This window comes from Hibiscus syriacus, unplaced genomic scaffold (assembly GCF_006381635.1).
Source record: "Hibiscus syriacus cultivar Baekdansim isolate YM2019G1 unplaced genomic scaffold, ASM638163v2 tig00110264_pilon, whole genome shotgun sequence".
Lineage (NCBI taxonomy): Eukaryota > Viridiplantae > Streptophyta > Magnoliopsida > Malvales > Malvaceae > Hibiscus > Hibiscus syriacus.
This window is the reverse complement of record NW_024062653.1, coordinates 2,040,340-2,050,852: the sequence shown is the minus strand read 5'-3', so window position 1 is coordinate 2,050,852 and position 10,513 is coordinate 2,040,340. Positions and strand designations below refer to the sequence as shown.

The 10,513-nt window shown below is 36.7% G+C and overlaps 1 protein-coding gene and 1 pseudogene across 1 annotated transcript; one reads left to right on the top strand and one right to left on the bottom strand.

Moving 5' to 3' along the window:
- Nucleotides 1-3,430: 3,430 nt before the first annotated feature.
- LOC120115516 lies at nucleotides 3,431-5,352 on the top strand (annotated as a pseudogene).
- A 2,570-nt stretch (nucleotides 5,353-7,922) lies between these two features.
- Nucleotides 7,923-10,250, bottom strand: LOC120115438 (very-long-chain enoyl-CoA reductase-like). Its single transcript, XM_039136161.1, has 4 exons — nucleotides 10,054-10,250; nucleotides 9,919-9,958; nucleotides 8,437-9,197; nucleotides 7,923-8,214 (listed from the first exon to the last, which is right to left on the bottom strand). Exons 1-4 carry the CDS (start codon nucleotides 10,120-10,122, stop codon nucleotides 8,146-8,148), a joined length of 939 nt encoding a protein of 312 aa, XP_038992092.1. The 5' UTR covers nucleotides 10,123-10,250; the 3' UTR covers nucleotides 7,923-8,145.
- Nucleotides 10,251-10,513: the final 263 nt, after the last annotated feature.

Genomic DNA, 10,513 nt, shown 5'->3' with positions numbered 1-10,513 from the left:
ACCTCAGGGCCATTCATAAAACCTCTGGGTAGAATGTTTTCAATATTTCCATCCTACTTAAAAGAAGCCAAATGAAAAAATTATTGTTTTTTCTTCGTCTTTTCTCTATTCTTGTTAACACAAGAATGAGTAAAGAGGGGCAGCTGTAAACACTAATTTTTTCATTTCGTTTTATTATTATTATTATTAAAATTATTATTATTATTATATATTATATATACTATTATTATTATTAAATAAAAAATACAAGCCCAAATATATTACAAATCCCGGAGCCCAATAACCAGGCCCGTTTTACACAACTAGAACCGGCCCAATCTAGTCCATGCCCAACCAAACCCTAAAACCATATTAAAGTTTCCATCATCTCAGCTTACAACCGCCACATCTCTCAGCCATTGGATCTGAGAGATCCAACGGTCCACAGGAGGTCCAGTATGATACAGCTAGGGTTTTTAAACCCAACCTCAAGCTTTCAACCGCCTCTGCCAGATGTTTGAGCCCACTGCCACCACGCAGCCGACGATTCTGCTGCCGACATTACAGTACCACGCCACTTCACCGTCGAAGACTCCAGAATCACAAGCTGCCCCTCCGCATGTCGAAATCTAGGGTGAGTCACCACCAAAGCTATGGTGACTTACCTAGGTAATCTCTGGGACCGGTCCGAGAGCATCCTCGGTGGTGGCTATAAAAGCCACCACACCTGTGAAACCAAGGGAGAAGAAACGAAAAAGGGCAGAAAAAAGAGATACCACGACAGAACCCAGCAAGCAACCATTCGAAAAACAAAGAGAAGAAAGTGAGGAGACTTACCCTCGGAGAGTCCAAACGACGCCGGAACAGTCGGTAACCGAAGGTAATCCTCGGTTTATTTTAGATCTGGAGCTATTAAGGGATTTTTAGGGGTAAATAAGGGAGGATTCAGTTTAAGAATCGAATAAGCTTCGATTTGGGAATTTTTGAAAATTTCTGGCCACCACATACGGTGGTCGGTGGTGGTAGTCGGTGCCGGAGCACGGCTGCCGGCCCGTGGTTGGCTAACCTCCGGCGGGAGGTTTGAAGAGAAAGGGGCCGAATTTGGGGATTATATACCCTCCTTCATACGACGTCGTTTTGGGGGAGGGATGTCTGTGTAATTTAGGAAAAGTTTATATTCCGTCCGCAGTCCATAGAAGTTTGTAAACTTCCATTTTGATCACTGAAAGCAATTATTGAGCATTTTAATTTTGTTCCCTAATTTTATTTTATTATAATTTAATCCTTACCTGTATATATGTATAATTAGGGTAAATAATATATTTAGTTCTCTATAATTTTAATATTTTTTATTTTAGTCCCGTATTATTAATTATGGTTAAATTACGCTTTGAATACCCATATTTTATATATTTCGAATTAGGATTTTAGGTTTTATATTTTACATTTTAAATCACTATTTTAAACCATGCATTTTTAATATTTTGCAATTTAATATTATTGCTTTTAATTTCTTTATTTTGATCATTATTATTTTTATTGAATATTATATTAACAATAAACTACCATATAGTATTAATTTTATTTTTATTAAATACTTTAAATATAATATTTTTTTTATTTATTTATTATGTTTTATTCACTAATATTTACATGAAATACAATATTATAATTTTATAATTTGATTAGATAATAATATTTATTTATTAAATACTAAGAAATGACAGTCTTAAAGAAACTAGATGTCCTCTTCTAGTATATTAACAATAAATAAATATCCTACTTATAAAAATCAGAAAACACATATTGTTTTATCTAAATTATTTTCATAGGAAAAAATTATTATTTTTAATATTTATTTATTTTTCAAATATTAAGAAAAGACAGTCTTAAAGCAACTAGATGTCATTTTCTGATGTTTTAAATAAATAAATATTTTATTTATAATTTATAAAAAATATTTAATATCTTTTTCTTTCTTAGAATTATCTGATTAAAATACGAAATAATAAAGATCATAAATTAAATTCATATTTGAATTCTTAAATTCTATTATTAGAAATAATTTATAATCAACAGGTACCAATTTTGGGCGTTGTGAGGTGTTAATCATTCCTCAAACGTAACCGATCATGAATCCCTTTTTATTCCTAAAAAGAATGAATTTTTGGTTAAACGCATACCAATTTATCTTTTAACTAATGTTTTCTTAAAAACTCTTTTAAAAGATGATTTTTAAGTATTCGAGGCAAAAATCGGTTACGACAAGTACTGGTAAATAACTTCATCAGTGGTGATATTTCTTCCAATTTATCTGCTTGTTCTCATCTTACGTTGGTTGATATGGAAGGCAACCATCTAACAGGAGAAATACCTGCTTCATTGGGTCTCTTGTCAAATTTGAAAGTCCTTGAGTTTTAGGAACAACAGTTCGAGAGGCAGTATCCCACCCTCGTTGGGGAACTTATCATCCGTGGAGCTACTTGCTTTGACTTTAAACGGGTTCAGTGGGATTAGGGATGGCAAACGGGCGGGTCGGGTGCGGATACCCCTCCCCCATCCTCATACCCACCTAATATTTTTTAATCCACCACCCGCCCACCACCCATGATGGGTACAAATTTTCAAATCCATACCCGCCCACGCGGGTACATTTTCAAATCAATCCCCACACCCACTACCCACTAGCAACATACCCATCTAGACCCGCCTAAAAGCAAACTAATGGGATGTTGGAGTTGGTTCCCAGACAGTTCGTGATGGGGTAGCAGCGCATGCTTCAATTTGTCAGAGGAGTGGCTCTACGAATGTTATGGAGACAGATTGTAAGGAGCATGTAGTCGCAGAGCTGGATTGTTGAGTTACTTTCGATGTTAATGCTCATAGTGCGCCTAATATGGGTTTTGAGGGGCTAAAGAACATGTAAACTGCTGCTTTTGATGTTAATGTTTATAGTACGGCTAATTTGTGTTTGGATGGGCAGCATGGGCTAAAGAACATGGAAAGTGATGTGGTTAGAGGGATTATGGGTTTAATCAAAGAGCCGAATATTTCCCTAATTAAAGACCAGATTAAAGACTAAATATCCTTAATATTTGGTTAAATTATATGTTATATATTATACAATATTAAAATTTATAAATTATTCTCTAAAATTACACCTAAATTCATAATGGTCCAAAATTTAATAGACATTTAGCTGGGCGGGCGGATGTGGAACGGGCGGATGCGGGGCGGGTAATGTCTCAAACCCATTACCCGCCCACCACCCACGACGGGTACCACTTTATAAATCCACACCCGCTCATTACCCGCTAAAATTATACCCATCCCCGCTTTAATTGGAGAGGATGCAGTTCGAAATCCACGAAACTATACCCGTTTGCCATTGGTATTATACCTGAAACTCTAGGACGGCTGACCAATCTTTTAGTTTTCTCCGTAGGCGGAAATGAAATATCTTGTACTAATCCTGTCTCAATGTTCAATCTCTCCAGTCTTTGAGTCTTTGATATTGGTGCAAACAAGATTGAAGGTACTCTTCACTCTGACTTAGAAATCACCATGACATATGTTGACTTCTTTACAATATTTCAAAACCAAATCTCTGGACAAATCCCTGTTTCAATATCCAATGCCTCAAATCTCAATGTACTTCAATTTGGTGATAACAAATTGAGTGGAGACATGCCTTCATTGAAAAGCTGAATAAAATATTCTTGTCAAACCATTTAACTGGTGAGCTTCTTGTTGAAGTAGAAAAATTGAAAAATCAAGGTGAATTGGATCTTTCTCACAACAAATTATCTGGTCTGCTTCCAAACAGTCTTGGTAGTTGTGCAAGTCTAGAGAAACTGTTTTTGGAAGGCAATTTGTTTGAAGGGCCCATTCCATCATCTTTGAGTTCATTTAGAGGCCTTGAGGAATTGGATATATCTGACAATAATCTTTCAGGTGAGATTCCCATATATCTTGTGAACTTTGGGGCATTAAAGTATTTAAACCTCTCTTTCAATGATTTTAAGGGAATGTTACCAAGTGAAGGAGTCCTCAAGAATGCAAGTTCTATATTCGTTGAGGGAAATAATAAGCATTGTGGAGGCATCCCTGAGTTACATTTGTCAACATGCGGTTTGGAAAAATCATCATGCATTTCCATTAAATTGAATATTACAATTATTGTTGTGATTTTAGGGGTGGCTTTGGTTTTCACTTGTCTCCTCATATTGTGGTTTAAAAAGAAGAAAGAGCAAAAGCCTATATCAATTTGTGCAGAAAATTCGATTATACTGTTATTATACTAAAGCCTCCTAAGGGCTACTGATGGATTTTCCATACAAAATTTAGTTGGTTCGGGAAGTTTCCGTTCTGTATACAAAGGAATTCTTGAAGAGAGTGGAGCAACTATTGCAGTAAAGGTGCTTAATCTTCTTAATCGTGGAGCATCGAGGAGTTCTTGGCTGAATGTGAGACCTTGAAGAACATTCGACATCGGAATCTTGTCAAGGTGTTAACAGTTGTTTCAGGGGTTGATTACAAAGGCAATGATTTTAAAGCCTTGGTTTATGAGTTCATGCAAAATGGAAGCTTGGAGAACTGGCTGCATCCACCTATCATCATCAATGAATTGGAGACGATGAGAAACTTGAACTTCTTCCAAAGAGTTAATGTGGCCTTAGATGTTGCTCATGCACTTGAATATCTACACCATCGTTGTGAAATGTCGATCATTCATTTTGACCTCAAGTCGATTAATACTCTACTCGATGTCGAGATGGTTGGCCATATAAGTGATTTTGGCTTGGAAAAAGTCTTTTATGAAGATAGGTTTAATCAACCTACTAATCAGTCGAGCTCCCTTGGAATAAGAGGAACTATTGGTTATGCACCACCAGGTAATTGCATTGTATTCATTTCTTCTACAATTATTTAGAGTGTTTTTCTCTTCAATTATTTGTATATGTAATTTTTTATGAACTAATTGTAGAATATGGCATGGGAAGTGAGTTGTCAACAAAAGGTGACGTGTATAGTTATGGCATCCTCTTGCTAGAGATGTTTACAGGGAAAAGGCCAACTGATGAAAGGTTTGAAGAAGGTTTAAGTCTCCGCAAATTTGTTGAAGAAGCTTTTCATGATCGAATGGTCGAGATAATAGATCCCATCCTTCTTCAAGAGAGTGTTAGAGGAGGAACAGTTGCAAACGGCACTCGCAATGAAAACAGAATGAGAAATGACAGTCTGCAATGCTTGAATTTGATATTCGAAATAGGTCTCATTTCTTCTGCTGAATCACCAAGTGAGCTGATGAGTATGAATGAAGTTGTTATCAAGCTTTGTTCTGCGAGGGACAAACTTCTTCGTCCAACTTGATTCCGTCATGGGATTTAAACATGATACACTGCTCAATCATATTTTTTTGATTCCGTCGTAATTTACCCTTTAGAAAATCAAGGTAAACTAATCAAATCGTCGAACTTTCTTATCAATGATATTTTGATCACACACGTTTAAAATATTTTAATTTAATAACTTAACTTTATACATTGAATTTTTTTCAGTTAAATTATTAACAGAGTGATGACGTGGCTTTTTAAAATAAATTATTCTCACTTGTTTGACTTTTTAACTTTCTATTTTTTTCCTTTTTTTAATTTCTCTTCTTCTTCTTGCTCTGCTGAATGCTGAAGTTATGAAGAGTAATATTGTGAATCTGGTTTAGAAAATCTTTACAGGAGGTAGATTTAAGTGAAAGGAAGGTTTGATGGGGAGAGATTCACTAGTTGCTGTCTGCATGTGGAAGGTTTCATCATTAGAGTTCTATTGTTCATTTTCTTTGTTGGTAACAACAAAGAAATATGACAGACACTATATTACAACTTCATTGTTTTGCTTTTCTTTTTCCAATTACCATGTTTTTTTTTTCTTTATTTACAGCAACTTCAACCTGGTAAAACTTCCATAATGAAACTGCTACTCTTCCATGGCAAATAAAGACCACCTGCTAAATCCCGAGGACATATATAATAAAATGCAACTACATGAGACTTGAGAGTCCAACATTCTAAGTATGTTTTCCTCTACCTGCATGCAGTTAATCGGTATTTCATTTGTTTTTCTCACCATATCTGTAAACATATTTGATTTAGTTTCATAGTTTCTGCAATCGTGTGTCTAATTTTATGATAAAATTTCCATCTTTAATGAACAATATCAATCCTTAAAGCATTAATGTGTAATGTGGAAAGTGGTGGCAAAGTGCGTTTACTTCAAGTCTCCCACTAGCATTTCTTTTAAAAGAGCTTAAGTTTCCAAGTCTCCCACTACCAGGAAATTTATATGTCGGTGTTAAACATGAAATATGCGCCAAATTTAGCAGGGCCCCGGCACTTATTAGCCGCATGACTTTCAAAGTCAGAGCTGACTTCTACTTGTGCAGAAAATTCGCTTTTACAGTTATCATACCAAAGCATCCAAAGGGCTACCGATGGATTTTCCACACAGAATTTAGTTGGTTCGGGAAGTTTCGGTTCTGTATACAAAGGAGTTCTCTAAGAGAGTGGAGCAACTATTGCAGTAAAGGTGCTTAATTTTCTTGGCTGAATGTGAAACGTTGAAGAACATTCGACATCGAAATCTTGTCAAGGAATTAACAGACATTTCGGGGGTTATTTACAAAGGCAATTATTTTAAAGCCTAGGTTTATGAGTTCATGCAAAATGGAAGCTTGGAGGATTGACTGCATCCATCTACCACCCTGAATGAATAGGAGACGATGAGAAACTTGAACTTCTTCCAAAGAGTTAATATGGCCTCAGATGTTGCTCATGCACTGAAATATCTACACCATCATTGTGAAACATTGATCATTCATTGTGACCTCAAGCCGAGTAATATTCTACTCGATGTCGAGATGGTTGGCCATATAAGCGATTTTGGCTTGGAAAAAGTCCTTTATGAAGATAGGTTTAATCAACCTACTAATCAGTCGAGCTCCCTTGGCATAAGAGGAACTATTGGTTATGCACCACCAGGTAATTACATTGTATTCATTTCTTCTACAATTATTTAGAGTGTTTTTCTATTCAATTATTTGTATATGTAATTTGCGATGAACTAATTGTAGAATATGGCATGGGAAGTGATCTGACAACCAAAGGTGATGTGTATAGTTATGGCATCCTCTTACTAGAGATGTTTACAGGGAAAAGGCCAACTGATGAAAGGTTTGAAGAAGGTTTAAGTCTTCACAACTTTGTTGAAGTTTTTCATGTTCGAGTGATAGAGATAATATCTCATCCTTATTCAAGAGAGTGTAGGAGGAACAGTTGCAAATGGCACTCGCAATGAAAACAGAATGAGAAATGGCAGTCTGCAATGCTTGAATTTGATATTCGAAATAGGTCTCACTTGTTCTGCTGAATCACCAAGTGACCGGATGAGCATGAATGAAGTTGTTACCAAGCTTTGTTCTGCGAGGGACAAACTTCTTCGTCCAACTCGATTCCGTCGTGGGATTTAAACGTGATACACTGCTCAATCAACAGGTTATGATGCTTTCTTATCTTAGCAAAGTACTTGAGCATTTCATCACCTAGGCCACATTTACATTACGTTTCTGTTGAAAATGTTGTAATTAAACAAGTCCTTGTTCATAAATTGCAGTTGCAGGTATTTAAGGTGTCGTCTGGATGAACTTGAGAGGGTTGGGTCTTGAGGAGTGCTTCTTGTTCCCTTTTGTTTACATTCTGCTTTGAGAAAAGAAAACAAACATGGGGCCGTTCTGTTTTTATGTGCTTTGACTTGACTTGTTCTTAAGTAGGATCATTTTATCCGAATTCGATAGGTTTTGACCTAACCTAACCATATAAAGTCGGGATATTTTGAAACTCGGATTCGGATTGGGAAACAATAAGAAATTGAAGCTAAGATAATACAACAAAATTCATCAATCGAAGTAACAGCCAACACTAACAGTGTAAATCAGCAATGATTTTAAATAAATAGGAGAAACAAAAAAAATCCAAATGCATTACATTGATTCGACACTAAACTGAAATTCAAAACCTAACGAGCATTGATCTTCAATAAACTCGGAACCCATGCTTCAGCTTCGTAAACATAATGTCGAAAAGACTTGATAAGTAGCACGTTCACTGATCCATTCTACAGGAATGGGGGAAGAATGACCCATCTTCGGGGGTACTTTGGCTTTCCATCCTTACCGTCAAATAGCTGCAAGCGACAAGTAAAAGGAAAGCGTAAACTTTAATAGATGACGGAATGATGACCGCAACAGAAACTAAACGATACAGTTAATTTGCTACGTACATGAACTTATATGAGTTTATATGCAGAGAGCTCTGCCTATGTGTTTGATTAACATATAATGAAATAACTTAACATGTTAACTAAAGAAATATCTGATTTAGTGGTTCAAGTGGTAAAAGGAAATACCTTCTTCAATCGGCGGTTCTTTGCGAGGGCCCAATTTGTCATGATAGAAGTAGCAACCACAAGAAACACATAGCCTGCAACTGTCTGAGTAGCAATATTGAAACCCAACCATTGGTAAATCTCCGTTGTGTAATTCGCACATGTCACAATGTTGAACAGAAAGCCACAAGGAATTTGATATCCTCCACTACCATCGGGACCACGTAGATTCTTCAGTATGATATGACAATAGAAGTTTGCAAGTTGACAAACCAACCCAAACCCAAAGCCAATCTTCATCTGAAGGTCGCCAACAGGTGTGTAAAGTGGGTGGTTGACGTAGTAAGCAATGTACGCACCAAAGGTCCAGTAATAAGCACAATTTCTGAAGACGTTCGATAGTGGAGATGTCGCATGGCTGAAGCGGTGGACGAAGAATGTTTCCATAATCCGTTTGAAGTAGTGGAAACACCAGTAATATAAAGCATATGTTTGAACAGGGTGGTGAACTGGGTGGGTGACACCTTTGTATCCAAAGAACTCGTACACCGGGAAGTAGTAGAAGACGGGATAGAGGATCAACGGACCCAAGTACTCGAAGAAGAAAAGTGTTCGGTAAGACACTTGAGGACCCAAGTCCTTGAACACTACGGTTAAGCTATTCTCGTTCCCATCACAGTATTCTTTGAGACTCTTCTTGAAGTTAAGGATGGCAGGCCGCTCCCTTGATCCCGATGGCATGGGAAGCGTCAGTCTTTGTCTCGAAGGATAGAACTTTTTAGCTGGTAGTACAACATGCAAGAACTCAATTAGAACGAATTTAATGACCAATGAAACTACCTACACCGGTGTAATCAAGGGAAGACGCTCAAGATAACAATACACAAGGCATAAAAGTTGGTCAAAAGATCGACGTACCAAGTTTCACTAACTGGAATCATATGATCTACTATGGATATGAATAAAAAAGAAAAGAAGCTTCACTAATTGGAAATGTAGTGACCAAAGGAGATGCCAACCTCAGCGATATCGGTCACATCTTAAGGAATCAAGGGAAAATGCTCAAGATAACAATATTCAAGGCATAAAAGTCAGTCAAAAGATCGACATACCGAGTTTCACTAAACGGAAACATAAGATCTACTATGGATATGAACAAAAAAGAAAAGAAGATCCACTAACTGGAAATGTAGTAACCAAAGGAGATGCCAACCTCCGCGATATCAGTCAGGTATCGCAAAGGAAACGTTGCCTTATGCGATATTTTCAGTTACTTCACTACTCAAGAGTCAATACAATCAGGAAACCATGATACATGAAATACAATATGAAAAATAGAAAGACATAACAAACACTTAAAGGGGGTAAAAAGAGTATCTAATCGACTCTATCTGCAAGTGCAACGATTTGAAGCAAGAGAAAACCCAAAAAAAAAAAACAGATTTACAAGAAATTCCCAGAAGAATGCAATTATTCCCCACCAATTCAGATGTTCGAACTTACTTCTCTTGTGAATTGCCTCCTGCAGATCAGCCACTGTCGCCTGCAAAACAAAATAGAAAAGAAACACAATGAATTCCCATTTTTCTCCTCAAACCAAACCATTAAAAACAAACAAATCACAAGAGAAATACATACCGAGTCATTAAGCTCGAGGCCACCTTTGATGAATTCTCTCCCACTGCGCGAAACTAGAGTGACCTTCATCCTTTACCGAAAGAAAAAGAAACCCCGTTTTTTGTTATAGCAAAAGGAACAACCCCTTTGAAGCTTTGAGCTTGAAAAAGCTTGGATCTTTAGAGTTCCATAGATCTCAAAGATTGGAAATTTGAGATTATTACAAGTGTGGATATTAAAGGCGTGCGGTTAGGGTGGGAGAGCTAACTATCTTGGCCGATGAACCGACACCGATTCTTTAATGGCTGACGTGATTGATTGAGTGGAAGCAGGGGGACCATTTCGACGGTGAAGATCTTGACACATCATAAATCTTGTTTCTTTACCTTTTCATTAAATTCTGTATTTCAAAATGGAAGAAAGAGAGTGACCTTGTTTTACAGATTTATCTTGCTTTGTTGGTTTGTTACACATGTTAAAT

Coding starts and splice junctions, on each gene's coding strand:
- LOC120115438 (XM_039136161.1), bottom strand. CDS start 10,122: ATGAAGGTCACTCTAGTTTCGCGCAGTGGGAGAGAATTCATCAAAGGT. Junction 9,959..10,053: donor GCCTCGAGCTTAATGACTCG/GTATGTATTTCT, acceptor TTTGTTTTGCAG/GCGACAGTGGCTGATCTGCA. Junction 9,198..9,918: donor GGAGGCAATTCACAAGAGAA/GTAAGTTCGAAC, acceptor TTGTACTACCAG/CTAAAAAGTTCTATCCTTCG.